The 15,979-nt window shown below is 41.5% G+C and overlaps 1 protein-coding gene across 7 annotated transcripts in view; it reads right to left on the minus strand.

Annotated features, from left to right (window-relative positions):
* Window positions 1-481: 481 nt before the first annotated feature.
* NRG1 (neuregulin 1) overlaps window positions 482-15,979 on the minus strand; it is a 1,145,979-nt gene continuing 1,130,481 nt past the window's right edge. For 5 of the 7 annotated variants that reach the window (XM_070364126.1, XM_070364125.1, XM_070364124.1 and 2 more), the window contains 3 exons: window positions 14,086-14,216; window positions 12,863-13,069; window positions 482-10,163 (listed from right to left, as the gene is read on the minus strand). In XM_070364126.1, the coding sequence (XP_070220227.1) occupies window positions 9,509-10,163; window positions 12,863-13,069; window positions 14,086-14,216 (993 nt within the window). In that variant the 3' untranslated portion in view covers window positions 482-9,508. Of the gene's footprint in view, window positions 10,164-10,582; window positions 10,725-12,862; window positions 13,070-14,085; window positions 14,217-15,979 lie in introns of all 7 variants that reach the window. The other 2 variants (XM_070364128.1, XM_070364127.1) reach the window with 1 other exon arrangement.

Raw genomic sequence — 15,979 nt, forward strand, 5'->3', positions numbered from 1 at the left:
CCACACATGCCCATGAAGGCAAGGATCTATGAGAAACAACACTGTATGGTTTTGTAAGATACGTGAGTGATTGAAGGCTGCATCCAAAGTGATTTTAGGATCTAGCATTAAATAATATTGAATAAAACAGTAGAAGTAACTCACTGTCAACTGCCTCTCAATTGTGGTTAATTCGGGGAATAAATCTTGTCAAGTTCCTGAATCTATTTCCCATTTATCTAACACCTGCCACTCTCCCCTGGTGTCAAATGGAGAACAGGCTTTCAGCTCGCATACTTTAGCAGGAAACAATGTCTTCTCAGAGCTTGATGACTTTGTTTCCTTTTTATTATATTTATTTTTACAGTTCTATTTTCATTATGGCAACTGATCAGTTTTCCATTCACAGCATTGATACAATGTTTCATTGCAAATGATTTTATTTTTGTTAAAAATGCAATCAATTGAAAGAAAAACAATAAGCGAAAAATAACACGGGTGACCCATGAACATGGTAATCGTCGTGAAGTCGGTGTAGCGATGATCGGAGTTTGATAAACACTGATGGGGTGTATTTGGAAGACAAAAAAGCAGAAGATGGGGTGAGGGGTGAGAGGAGGGGATGAGCTAGAAGAGTTTGACAGAAGCCAGCCTGGGAAGAGCCGCTCACGTCAGGCTGAGTTAAGCTGTGAGAGGAGCTGTGGAAGGAGAACAGCTTGACAGGGTTGGCAATTGGAAGCTTCTGGCAGAAGGCGAAGGATGCCCTAGAGGAGCGGAAGGAAGCAGATCAGTTCAGAGGTGAACAGAGCCCTGTGATGAGAGTGACCCAGCAGAAGAGCAGCGGGGTTTGTGCAGAGAGGAGGACGTGTGTGTGACGAATCGGTGGTATAGTCACTCTTGTCATGGATTAGATGAGGAGGGAGAAGAGGACAAGGTTGCTGAGGTTCTGGCTGGCTCCGTGGGGGACACGGGGCTCCCTTAACCAGGGGCAGGGTTATGCTCCCTTAGTTGCTCCTTTGCTTGCTAATTGACATGATTTTAACCCTGAGTGGAGCCCTAAGCCTCATGCATTAACAGCTTAATGGGAAGGACCCCAGATTCTTCCTCTCACAATCCTGGCTAGAGATCTAACTCCTCAGACAAACAGAGCCATCCATACTCCTAACGTGGAGGGGAGTCAGCGTTGCTTCAAGTTGTGAAAGAGTTTTTGGTCAAGCTAATGGGATGTCCTCTGACTCGGTCCAAAAATTTTCTGTGGTGTCTACAACAAATCAAGAAAGGTTTCCTAGTCTGATAAAATGACTTTAAATCCTAAACTCCATCATTTCTAAATTTTTGATCAAAATATGAAGATGCATGTCCCTATGACTCCAGAATTTGGAGTCAGAGCAATCAGAGATGGTCTAGGAACTAAGCAGCTATTAAGTGAGGGCTTTATTTTGAAAACAACAAAAAAAGGTTTTTCAGAAGGGAGGATGGGATCTTTGCAGGAAGCTTCTCACACAAGGGCAGAGTCATCTTATAATCAGCAGGAACCTGGGAACTGGGAATTGAGGAACTCAGAGCAAGTGGCTCTCACTCATAGCTTTTCCTCTCTTCCTGATCCATCATGGCAGAGAATCTAGGATCCAGGGGGGAAATTGCCTGTTTTGTTACTTTATTATCTGCTAAAGTACATACCCATGAAGACTCATTCTCTGAAGAAGATGAAAAGTTCACTTTGGGTTCAACTGTGGGAAGCTGGAGGGGCTCTCGAAAACGACCCTGGCTTGAAACCCCCAAGCCTGGGGAAGCATTCTAAGCACCTCACTTCAAGAGAAGGGCTCAAGGTCAGGCAAGAAAGAATCACCTGAGGAAAATCATGCAACCGAAAACAAGTGTTTGCTTAATTCCTGATTATTGCTAATAATGAACAGGATACAAAGCTTACATCCAGATTATTTCCTTAAAATTATAAGAAAACTTCCTCATATATATTTTTTTTTCATAGGGAGTCAGGATTATTTTCAATAGAATACATTTTAATTTAAATGAAGGATTATATATGGGCAATGATCTTAGACTTTCTTGCCTTTAACAGTAGAACTATATTAACTATATCACAGATCTGATCATGAGTGTAATGACACCAAGTCACCCACCATCCTTAACGTAGGATGCAAATTTGAAGGGTGAAATCCAAAAGCTTAAGTCTATAAATTATTCATGGCTTCATACTCAGAATGAGAAAAAAAAAGTATCCTGTAGTATATGCATAAAGAGTGACTGGAGCGTGAAGAATTTTGGGAGAGACAATGGAAGTGAGCGAGAACCATCCATAAATAATGTGGCTTCTTATATGTACATGACTTCATCTGGGAGCTGACTCCTCTAATTTTGTCACTGCAGATCTTTGCCTAGGTTACAGTTTTTTTAAGGAAATGGACATCCGGGATGCAATTTAATGGTTTCGTTTGAACATCCTGGGTGCAAATTAAGGCAAATGGGTATGTGTGGGTGTTGTATCAACTTAGGATCCTTTTGTATTTATCAGCTGTTTGCAATGAAGCTTGAAGACAGTATTATGAAAACTCTACCAAGAGTTATGTTTCAGTAAATTTCCGTGAAATTATGAGACATTAATGCAATGTCATTAAAAATTAGAGACTTTACGGGAAGCAGTGTGGCTACACCAGAGGCACATAAATAAAAGAACTTATTGGAGCTACAACTTTATATCTTTTTAAGTAATGCTGCTGCTCAACATACAGCTGTTATTAAAAACAGATTTGGCTATTGGTGCTAGATTGGAGAAATGATAAAATAAATTTGATCAGTTTGTGCCATATAGACTGTGTCATTTGGGACTGAAAAGTTTAGTTTCCAAAATAACCTGGAGGGGAAGGAGCAAATGGAAGGTAGCATTTGAGTATTCACCATGTGCTTGACGTTTTCTAGCTTCCTCCAAGTGTTCAAATGTAATTCTCACTACGCTATGGCTTTGTAAAGTCATTTGAATTCCCGTGTTAGAGATCAGGAAATAATCTTGCAGGAGGAAACTTTCCAAATTCACAAAGTCACTAAGTGGTGGGGACAGCACTTTGACAGCAAAGGCCTTCCCCGTTGTACCGTAGGATGCTACCAACATATTGAAGTTGTGAATTCATCTTCCTGGCTACACTTCATTTCCTTGGGAAGTGACTTTTAGGGAAAGAAGCATAGAGTTACTCAGCCAAGCAAATTGGGCTCCAGAGTAACTTGTGCTGAGCCAGAGGGGCTCATATTCTTTCAAGTAGAGACATGGTTTTGCATGGAACTTGTACTGTGCACGTGATGAAGGGCTGAGAATGAAAGAGTTGTTTGTGCTCAGCTCAGGGGAAGGGGAGGAATACAATTAGAAAACCTGGGAAAACATATTACTTCTGCAACTCACTAGATGAGTATCCTGAGGACAGTTTTTTTTTTTTTTAACATTTCTGAGCCTCAGTTTTCCTGATGATTTCACCTACCAACACCCCAGGGTATTAAGAGAATAATAAAGAAATAAAGGATGTTTTAAGTCATAAAATAGCATAAAATGTTATTGTTTAATAGTTTCTCTGCACAAGAACAAACACATAAATCTATTAAAGATGTTTATGTTGACAAAGGTAATAATCCTCTAGCCTCTTTGACATGTTGTGGGGTGGGAAGAAGTGTTGTTTTTTTCATCAAATTCTATCCCCGAAAGTTCAGTTTGAAGGAAGAAGGTTAGGGAATGATCCTGGATGGAACTATTACTCTATACTCTGTCTCTTCCTTAGGATTCCTACAGTATTCCTCTTTAGGAATTACTGGTCTCCCTATCCTGATGTGTTTTTAAAAGGATTAGGTAGATCATGATAGATTTTCTCCAGGTTAAAAAAGAAATGCCTTTTCCTGTCTCCCTGGTGGGTGATATTTGGGAGCTTGAAGTTCAAAACCAATAGCTCACTGGAGAGGTCCAACTGTTATGTCAGGAGATTAATAGAAGCCACAGGTACACACGGAAGTGGGTCTGACTACTCTTTCCAAGGTTAACCTTTCTTAAAGGTTAAGAATACGGCAGCTTCCTAGAGCAGCAGAAAGGTTCTCTCGTAAACGGAAAGCTTTTCTGTTTCTAAATTAATCTTTTGGAGCAAGAATTTCCATCAATTTACTTTATTCCATCCATTACAGAAAGAGCAAGTCAGAGTGCAAAGTGATACTACATGAGATCATCAACAATTTCCACTCCATCCAGCATCCCAAACCTCTAGATTTCAGAATTGCCTCACATCACCCCAAATCTCTGACATTAAGTCCCTTTGTCATTTATCGTAAGGACGGAGAGCCAAGAAATCTAATGATGGGGAGGATATTAGGTTGGAAAGACAGACTGTTTGCTAGTTTGCAAAGCTGGCCTGTGCGACATTCAGGTGTCTACACGGTTAAAATAAATGGAGGATTGTAATCATTATCCAGATATTGAATGTGGACGTGAGTGAATCTTTGCTGTCTCCACACCACCCTCCATTACCCATGCTTCTGTCTCCAATATCAATGTATCTTAAGGAGGGCATGGCAACCCACTCCTGTATTCTTGCCTGAAGAATCCCATGGACAGAGGAGCCCAGAAGGCTACAGTGCAAAGTGTCGCAAAGGGTCAGACATAACTGAAGCGACTGAGCACGCAAGGACTCAGTTATAACCCAAATGTCTAAGACAGCTGCCTGTAATTTTCAATTCCGGGGATGGACCAAGCCTTAGTTGAAAGCTGAATACAAAGGGAAGTGTCTTCACCTTTAATTTTTAAGTATTCTGTGCACTCCTTGATTTGCTCAATGGCTGCATGGGTGGATTGGACACGTGAGTGAATGTCATGACTTTAGCAGAGTGTGTTAAAAATTTGTAAGTGCTTGTGTGTGTGTGTGTTTATTTGTGTGCATATCAATGTTAACAGAAATATGAGGATTCTGAATAGCTTAAAAAATTCAGTAATACCAATAGAAAAAACTAGCACAAAGGCCCCTCCTTGAATCTCCTAGACATCCAGATGGCTTTGGAAATGATGCTAGTGGATCTTTCACTAGGTAATAGGATTTCATACAGATACGGAGGTGAGAAGACTCAGGGTACCCTCAGACTCCAAAGGAGGCCGATGGTCACCCCAAAGAACTGCTGACCTCAATTGCATACACTTTGGAAGTCCCAACCCTATTTGGAATAATGAGCAAGATGCTTGAAATATACAAAAAGTATCACTCATGCAAATATCTATTTGCTAAAATATGGCTTTTGTTGAGGCTAATTTCAAGAAGAGAAGGAATATCCTCACTCCTATGACTGAGTCTTAGAATGCAGGACATTTCTCATGCCTAGGTCCTTCCCTGAGCAGTAAGATGGACACTGAGCTTGATTTACTGATAGAATGAGGAGGAAAGAACCCAATTTAGCCTTATTTCCTCTTAGAACTGCGAATCGCTCAATCATAGACCAGATGGAGAAAGCACACTCACTTAAGCTCTAGGAGAGCTTAGCAGGGCCCCGTTCTGACTGGCTGCCTTTGAGCCGTGGTGGCCACCGGATCCTCTGGACCACGGTAACATGTTTCCGTCTCACGACTGAATGGGTTTCCATACTGACATTTCCATGAGCTGGAAGAAATTACATGCTGTCTCTACAGAACATGGGGACAATCGGGATCCAGGCAATCAGGCCCTATGATGTCCTGTCTATGCTCTTATGTAAAAAAGTCATATTGCTTGGTTGTGGTTCCTTCAGCAAGGAACACAGTGGTAAGCGGAACCGACAGGCAGGAGATGATGTGAGGACAGGCAGGGGGCAAAAGCAATGGAAGACAAGATGAACACGGGATCCATCCAACAGGGTCCTGAATTAGCACAGCCGTCACAGTAAAAGGCAAGGTGCTGGTCTAACAGACTGGGCCCTTCGTCTGCTGACCCACGCTCCCAGATCTCCGCAGAGCAGCATCTTTATTGCAGTATGTCTTTCATGGACAATGGACAAAACCTTAAATAAATCACAATTACTTATTGCTTAGTATTTTGGATAATAAATTCTTTAGTTTATCAGTACCTCACGGCCTTCAAATGTGCATTCTTCAAATAGATTCAGTTACATATACATTCTTTCTCCTGAACAATAAATTATTCTTAAAAAAAAAAGCAAAAGGAAAAGATACATAACTTTAAAGCAAAGAAAAACCAAAAAACATATATTTTTGACATTTATCTTAAACTTATATGAAAACAACTCTATGTTAGATGTTTAAATATAAATAATAAAGGACATTATGTTATTTACAATGTTACACAGTAAGTTAAGAGTTAAAAAAAAAAAAGAAACTGACATGAACTCATAAAGACAGTAAATGATTTAGGAACACATCCAAGTCATGTACAAGGTGTATTTACAAAAGAATATATAATAGAACTTGTGATATGTGGCCATTTCCTTTTGTCTGCATTTCTCTGCAATGTTTCATGGGCCTTTGTGGATAGACATCTTTGTGGCTGGTGGGATGCAGCCAGGACTAAAAAAACTAGGTATTTTATATTTTTACCAATGTGAGCCATATACCTTTCAACCCAGGCTAAAAAAAAAAAAAGTTACAGAGCAAATGACCCTGGATAAACTCTATCATGACAGTCACACTTAAGGAAGATATGGCATATTGGTCTTTGGGACACATTCACAAATTCCCAGGCAGAGTGCCATTTTGTAGAAAGCAGGAGACTGTCCAGACACTCTCAGAAATAAAAGTCCTACCAGGCAAGGAGGGAGAGCAGGATGTGAAAGGAACCCGGAGTAATAAAAAGGCATTTTTCATATTCTACTCTCCCCTGCATCTTCCTCAATGGGACATGATCTCAGACCCAGGAAACAAAGTCACTGTCAAACGTCTCAGCAATTTCCACCATCTGAAGACCCAGAGAGGCTTCCCTTAGGCTGGGAATGTTGGTTCACATGCTTTCTTTGCATTGCCACTGCACTCCTGAGTTTATAAACAGGGATGGTGGCATTTGAACATCCCAGAGATGCCCCTGTGGACACAAATCTGGTGGCCACAGCAGGGAGCCCCGAGTAGCCTGCTGGCCTTTCCTATGAAGGAAATCTATCATTCTATGGACAGAAAGCCTGTCCTAACTGATATATGTCACCTTGATGAGTGACCAGAACCAAGTTGGAAAGAAAACTTCCTCTTGTCCTCAATTGTCATCTGTTTTTGCAACCTGAAAATTGACAGAGATTTTTCATACTGAGGAACATGTTGTTTCTTGCTCTCGATCAAAGATTTTATTTATTCCTGAAATTCTTCAGAACAACACTCCCATGCCTGAAGAATTTGAAACTAAAATTCTAGAGTTTTAATTATGGTAGGATTTTTTTTTTTTTTTAATTGAAATAGCCTAAGAAGGAGTCCAGGTCTTCAAAGGCAATTGAGAATAATTTGGAGAACTTCTTGGGGTTGACTTTTCTTTCCCCTGCTGTGAGCTTACTGATTTTACAGAATTGGGAAATCAGTGCAACTTGGGGAGTTGTCAAGGGCTCCTTTGGAAAGGTGAACAAGCACACGAGGACACTTCTGAGCACAGAGAAAGTGGCATGGAAGCATGAAGGACGCTTGGGATACGAAATGCCAAGGGTCCATAGACGCTGTCTGTGAACTGTAGAAACACTTAGGAGCTCGATGACATGACTCATGCTCAGCCTGCACTTTTCTTCTAAGATCTCTTTGCATGTCCCTTCTTCCTTTGGATTTTAACATAGAGATGTGGTGAAGAAATAGACTCCATTTACTTGCAATCAACAGAGTCCCTCTCCTTAAATTCACGGCTGGTATTTTGAACCCCCTGCTAACCTATCTCCCCACTTTGTCCCATGGCTCCTAGGAGGCCGCTTGGAACCTAAGTAAACCTCCAGCCCAACTTGACAGACATGGGACTACAATATTTTATAAAATTCTCTTCTTTTCCTGGATTAGCAGTTATTTCAAGTATTTTACCTATGGACCTTCCTTGGATTGCTTACCACGAGAGGACGTGCCAAAGGCAGACCCATCTTAATCCTATTTTTGTTGACAGTAAAGCAAAAAGTAAGAAAGGGGGAAAATGGATGATACAGCTGCCAACGGAGAGGTTAGCACACGTGGGGGTCATTTCTGCAAGGAAAGGTGCAATCTTTCAGAGACTACTGCTGTTTCTTGATGCATCCTTGTTCATGGGAGGTTCTTCCTAATCACAAATGACATGCACACGGGCCATTCCTGACAAAAATGTTCATGCATAGTACGATCTAATCAAGGTGAGATTGAAAAACAAGAAAAGAATAATGCGGACAAAGGAATGGGCAAAAAAAAAAAAACTTAAAAAATGACACACCGGGTCACATGGCCACTCTTCCCCTGTGTCTTCCACATGTTTCCTCCTCTAGACAATCTACGGCAGAACTAGTCCTGTATAATGATGTCACTGCCGTATACAACAGGCACACTTCATTCCAGAAGTATTCCAGACAAATTGCTGAGTGTGCTGTTGAAGCTGGGGGGTTTTGTGCCATAACACGTCTGTCCTTGAGCCGAGAAGACACAACCAATCACTAGCTCCCAAATCAGTGAAAAAACACAAGTCAAGAATGATTGCACCTTTTCCAGCCATGGTTTGCTCTTCAATTAGATGAGCCGCTGTATCATTCCCCCAGAGAGAGAAAGTGAAAGCGAGTCCTCAGCTTAGGGCTGGACCTCACCCTGATCGCTAGCCAGCATCCACTTGGCGTGCTAGCCCCAAAACTTGTTTTTTTTCTTTTGTTGAGAAAAATCAATCCGCATAAAGTAAATGGTAGCTCCTTTTAAGTCAGAGCAAGCTGTCTTCTGATGAATAATATAGTTTTTGAAAAAATCACAATATTACTTTCTTCCTAATATGTAACATGACTTAATGCAGTTTCCTGCTGTAATTAATAGTAGCATGCTGCTGGATCTACTATTATCTCAGAGCCCAGTGAAGCAAACCTTTGGCTGGCAGAGTAGACACAACTCATTTCACATACGGAAAGCAAAAGAAAAATCTCATACAGAGGGGGAGTATTGGATGGATGCGCCATTACAAGACATCCTGATTGAGTACTACTCGAAGCAAACAGAGCGACAGGTGCAAATCTTGTAAATCATACATCCAGTCAACATCATAATGCAATGCACGAGAAGCCAGCAAAAAACAGAATATTATGGGGTGGAGGGTTGCTGAAATACTGTGAAAAAGCAGTCACGGAATGGTACAAAACTTGCTCTGGACATAACATAACATAAAGGCACCATTGATATCTTTCTCGTTTGGAAATACTGTAAAAAAATTGCTACATATGGCACATAACACATTTGTACATACATATATTTAATTTATAAAAGTTTTTTTTTTCCTGTTTTCTATTTGCAGAACTGCTAAAATAAAATAAATTGTTTAATTTAAGGTGGAATACTTTATTATATAAAATAAAGTTTTACAGGTGAATCTATGGGTGTATTTCGGTTTTAGACAGCGATAGGGTCTTGGTTAGCGATTACACCGGAGAGCCTGGCCTGCAATTCTTCCTGCGGAGAGAAGCGGCCTGTTGGGTTAGTCCTGCTGTCGACCAGGCGGAAGGCAGGGGCCGCCTCGAGACTGGCTGCCAGGGGGTTCTGTATGGCCAGGAAAGGCGTATCTTCTCCTACTCTTTCATCCTCTGTTTCGCTCTCTGAGTTACTGCTGTCAGCGCCTGTGTTGTTGTCCATTTCCAACCTGTGGGCAATGTGACCATTGGGCTTGGTTCTTTTGGCCCGCCGGCTGCTGTTGGTGAGTTTCTTAACCGGCTCTTGAGCTGGTTCGTACTCCTGGGTCGTTTCATATTCCTCATCCTCCACTATCCTCAAGGGGCTGGGGGGCAGGCTGTTGCTCTCATGCGCGGGGTTGCAGTGGAACGAGTTGAATTGCTGGGCGTGGTGGTCATACTTCTCCCGCAGCCGTGGTGGCGTCACAAGGAGCAGGGGTCTCTCCTCTTCCACGAAGGGACTGACCGCCATGGAGGGCATGGAGACCGTCGTGCTGGACACGGGCGGGGACATTTCCGAAGGGGGTGACTTGGGGGAGCTTGGCGTGTGGAAATCTACAGGTGACATACGAGCCGGGGTGGTCATTGCTGATACATACCTGTGTGAGCACAGAAGACCCCAGCGTAAGTGCGGTGCAATGAGAGAGGCAGAGAGTGAGGGGTGGGGGGGTCAGGGGGCAGAGGTCATTCTCTTATCATCAGATATCATCATCAGACAACAGAGTAATTCTCTTCATTGTAGACATCTCAGGTTTTACACTAGGACATTTGGAATCTCCAATTAGGTGGTCAAGAGTCTCCTCACAGGAGTGCATGCAAAGATCAGCTAAATTGCCTGGCTTAGCAAAGCGTTTGAGATTTGTTTCCATCTCATCGTGATTTTATTTTTTTAATCATGATTTTCAATAAAAGCATGTGAGTTAAGACAAGAGGGCACAGGGTCCTGGAAACCTCTCAGTTTGTAAGGACCAAGGCTCGGGGATTTGGAAGGGGAAGAAGTATTACTTAAATACTATACCTTCCTAAAGGCCAAGGGGTCTTAGAGAATGAAGCCCAAATGGGGAATGGAAGAAGCTCTAAGATGAGTTGCGGAAAGCTGGATCTGCATGCATTTGGATCTGTGGGCCTTGTTTCTCCTTAGCTCAGCTATAAGGTTATGTCTTATGAAAAAAAAAGAGCATAGTAACTTAGATTTATTCCTGAAAACAGCGTAACACATTTGTGCGCTTTTAACTTTTCCATGAAATGCGACTTCTTAACATTCCATTTGCAACTCTATATCCCACTGACCATGACATTCAAAGATAGCTGACGCTTGGCTTCATCGTTATGTCCAATCCCTGGTCTACCTCTCTTCCAAAACCCACTGCTGTATCCAGCTCTGGCTTATCTTTACTGACTGCTCAAAGGTGGGCTGTACCATGTCACCTTATGTTGTGCTATGTTTGATAACGCTCAGGAAATCTTGTTGTCAAGACATCGAGTGCACTGTTTTTACCATACCGTGCTTTCTTCCCCCAAAACAAGAAGACCTTAGGTGGCACTGAGAAGGATGTGGCTTATTCCGAGTCACATTTCTCAGCTTAGATAAAAATGTCACCAATGCGTAGCACTAAAGGACTCTTTCCTTCACGTTGGCATTTGCAGAGTCTAATTTGACATGACCTGTGATGACACAGGACGCTGTCTTCTCATCTCCAGCTAACAGGAACAAGAAACCTATTAACCCTCCTGCTTGCCATCCATGATTCTGAGTCATACAGATGTGAGATCTGACTGTGTCTAAAATGGGAAAGTGTCTCCAGATGGAAATATCTGGGGCTCGAGTCTCCAGACTTATTATTTTGGGGATACTTAAATTAAGCTCTCTGAGAAATGCTAATCCAGATTCAACCAGACCATAGCACGGCTTCATTGTTTTTCTCCAGGATGCTAGGTACATTCTGATGGCCTAAATAATACCTGGGGTATAAAAGGAAGCCTATCCCAGCAGGAAAATGTCAACCTTTAAAGATAAACATCACCTGTGGTGATGGAGAAAGAATTTATCCCTATCTTCTCTCTCAAGTTTCTAAAAGGATTGAATCGAAACAGGCTTAATACATATACACTTACATGAATTTAAGGCTGATGTTTTAAACCAGCTTTGGACCAAGCTTACTTTTTCATAGATGAGTCAGAGCAACCACTAATTCCATAAAATTCTGAAAAGCCATTTTGGAGTAAAGGCCCTTGAAAAAGTAATAAGTAGGCTCTAAGTGACCTGCCGGCTCCAAACTGGTCATCCTTTGCTGTATGAGCGAAGGAGTGTACCCAAATCATCTCCACCCATGAAAACCAAGTATGACTTCGACATTATGTAAACCTTTTAGCAAGTGGCCAGAGATTGGACTGAGAAAACAATAAAGTAAACCAACAAACAGACAACACCCTGCTGGATTTGAAAACAAATGAGTAACAGCTTCTTGATGGACTAGGAATGCTGGGTGGGTATAATTTTCTCCCCACTTTAGGTGAGAATGGATTGGGAGAATCTATGAATTCAGTAATGCTATTAAGCATCTCTTTCAGGTTACTTTCTTCTGATCTTTATTTTACGTTTGTCTTGACTTCCCCCACCCAACCCAATAGCCCCAGAAGAAAGCCAACACATTCTGGAATAAAAGCCACATCAAAGGCAATATCTGCTTTGAAAACCTCCTGTGAAGACTGCGAGCCGCAGTGGACAGGAGATTGATGGATGCATTCCTTGCTGGAATTTCACAAAGGGATACTGTCTGCTGGAACGCAAGCCATCCCCAGGACAGTTGGCAAGGTCACAGCCCTTGATCTGATTTAACTGAGGCTGGAAGGTAAGAAAGGGTTAGCTCATGAGAACAGGAGGCCAGATTGACCAGACTTTGGGTAACTGGCCACTTAGGATTCTAGAAGGGTCCTGATCGATCACTGAGGCCAGTGTTCTCAAGTTCCAGTTGAGGAAACTGAGACTCCCCCAGAGGGTCTGAGCCTAAGGTCAAAGCTGGGAACTCCAAAACTGCTGCACCTTCCACATCAAATCATTCCAGCTCTTTTAAGAGTTTGTTGCCTGTCAGCCACTGGGATGATGCGAGAAGCTCGGAAGAAATGAGTTCAGTCAAACCAAAAAATGCCTTCATCAACTAGGATCACTCCTAGACCAGGCAACTGGCGCCCCTTATTCTCATGAGAGCAGCTTCCTTAGGTGGGAGAGCAGGTGCTCACGGGGATTCTCTTACTGGGGTGCTTTCTTCTCTGCAGTAGCTTTGCCCTTCGGTTTTACCTTTCACTATGAGGAGAGTCTCGGTAGGAGTCAGGGGTTTCTCTGGCATGCCTGAGGAAGCTGTTACATTCACGAGGGCCTCCCAAGCCATTGAGACGTCCTCTCGGGCCCCCAGTGGGGCTGCTGTGCCTACTGTTTTCTACGGATGACATCACGATGACAGAGTGGCTTTCCGAAATGATGCTTTCAGTGTGTCCATTGCTCCAGCTACAGGGGAAGTGTGAGAGGCAGAGACAGAGAGGGAGATTTTTAATTCTATGCACACATGGACATGAAAGGGAGGGAAGTGACAAATCTTGCAAATGACTGATGTTTCACGCTGGCATTACTTGTCTCAGAACGGGACTGTCTATTAAGATGCTTGTGATGCATAGGATTGTGATTTAGGTTAGCTTTGCAAGGATACACTTTATTTACATGTTCACCCATTCAACACACATTAAACAAATGCCATTTTGTACTAAATATTTTTAGAGTCTCTCTGTTCTTGAGCGTCTTAGATTAAGGATACCCTGGTCTTATATGCTCCATTTGGAAGTCTAGTGCTGCCCTTGGCAGTACGCGCTCAGATATCACCAGAGCGTTTGAGAGTTTGAGGTTCAGCTAGGTAACCAGTTTTCATGTGCTATTCCAGGGCAATCCAACCACTGGAAGAAGTCAGCTTCTAAGTATTATATAGTATCTTAGACAAACTCTTTTCAGTATAGCAATTCATTGGAAAAGACCCTGATGCTATGGAAGACTGAAGGTGAAAGGAGAAGCAGGCGCCAGAGGATGAGACGGTAAGATAGCAGCACTGACTCAATGGACATGAATTTGAGCAAACTCTGGGAGACAGTGGAGGACAGAGGAGCCTGGCGGGCTATAGTCCATGGGGTCACAAAGAGTTGGACAGGACTTAGTGACTGAGTAACAATAACAGCAATTCTGCAAATGGTCAGGCATGAAAAAAGACAATCTCTAAAATGGGGAATAACAATACTGTAAGGTGGGTATTACTTCCCCTTGTTTTGGTGACAGAAAAGTTGAGGGTCAGATTCAAATAGCAATTAGTGGCAGAGTCAATTGGATGTCCAAAGCCTGTTTTTGTTCCAAATCATATGCACTACAGGACCGCACTGCCTTATAAGTACCTCCTGTTCCTTTCGTAGGCAGGGAGAACAAAAGGGAATGTGTAAATATTAGTTCTTGGAGAAATGTCACGCAGCTTTTTATTCTCATACCTGTGACTGGGAGTCTGAGTGACAGTAGTGGAATGATGAGCTGTCGAAGTGTAGTGACTGGTGGAAAAAGACGTCTCCGCCTCTCTCTCAACAATATGCTCGCTAGAGATGACATTTTTAGATACGTATTGCTGGATAAACAAAGAGACACAACTTGAAGATTTAGGGAAGTCAAAATTCTAACAATGTCACATACACACACAAATCTACTCTTCTAATACACATGCTGCATAATAAGCTCTATTTCTCCAGTGGCCATATGGCAAAGCCTATCCTGGTTAGTATGATCTTTAAATTAGATAAATAGAATTCATGAAAATCTCTTTGGATATACACACACAATGTAGGTTCTACTTTAACAACTACATTTTATCAGAGAAGACCTGTTTCTTCTCTTTCGTTTCCAACTGATAACATGACTAGAATTCAATACAAACACCTTCACAGTACTTACTTTGTAAGCTGTTGCAAGCACAGAAATTTTTGTCTTATTTTAAATTTTAAGTCATTAGAAGAATTTTAAAAATAATCTCTATGTTTTGAATCTACATTTCTCTTTCGATTTCCCAGCATCCATGTTGCTCTAATGGTATCATTGAAATTTTTACCTCATTGTCCATGGTAAGACTAACAAGGCTACTGAGAGATTTGAAGAATTTATAACAGTGGCCAATGTTATAAACCTTGACAAGCCATACAATAGATAGTGGCTCTTATATTTGGTACAAATAGATTCTACTTTATTTTTCACCACTGAATCACAGTAGTTATTACCACCTTTATTAGTAAGAGAGGGACATTTTAAAATTTTCTTTTAAACACTGTTCGTATTTACACCAAATTGAGTTAAGTAATGGGAAAAGACATGCATAGGAATAGTCTTAGATGAAATAGGACATTTGATGATCTGATAGGTTATGGGCTCTAAAAGAAACTGATATATTCATGGAAACAAAAACAATACAATCTGAATTATACTTGAAACTCTAGCTGGTTATCTTAACCATAGAAAGGTTTATTCCATGTGGATCTTTGCTTTAAGGAAAAGATGGTGTTGTCATATGTAATGAGCTATTTTTAGTCTGTGTAACAAATGACTCTTGTTCCCTGGAAGGCAATGTAAGCTCAGTGAATCTAATGAAAATAATATTTAACAATTATACAACACTCACCAACTGTCACTGGGCTAATGGATTGATTATGTGGATTATTTTCTTAATGCCCACTGGAACTTTTTGAAGTAGGTATTATTTTTATGATGAAATAGGGGTTAGAAAAGTTAAAGCTCACAGTCATGTAGCTTGAGCCATGATCAGAATTCAGGCAGTCATTCTGCCTCCTCTATATTATAACACACACCATGACAGACTATAGGTATGTCAACAGAGAATGTACTTAGCAACTGTGCAGAACATTCTAATGAACACACTGGTAGGGGGAGGAAAGGATGTTACTTCATCCTTTCCTTAACTACTTCATCCTTAACTACTTCACTGGTAGTGAAGGATGTTAATTTATCAGCATGTAACAGTCTTCTGACTTCCTGGTGGTTGAACTACTAGCAACCCTGAACTTGGGTCTTTTGATATATTTGCTCCACACAAAATTCATCTTTGACTATAAGACTGAAAATGGTACTGTCATATACTCTTCCAGCTCTGCTTATAAAAAGCCAATCATCTAAGGGAAATGAAAACAAAACAAGAATGATGGTGAAGTAGGAAGAGTAATACTCCAGAAACCAGGAAAGCTGAGTTCCGTTCTGCCTTGGCTCTTATGGTAAGTCCCCTACATAAGAACCTTCAAGTTGCAAACTTTCAAAAAGATGTGAACGGATTATAAACCTATTATAGTACTATATAGCCGGTTGTGTTAGTTGGGTATGTAGGCTAAC

This window comes from Bos mutus, chromosome 27 (genome assembly GCF_027580195.1).
Source record: "Bos mutus isolate GX-2022 chromosome 27, NWIPB_WYAK_1.1, whole genome shotgun sequence".
Taxonomy (NCBI): Eukaryota; Metazoa; Chordata; class Mammalia; order Artiodactyla; family Bovidae; genus Bos; species Bos mutus.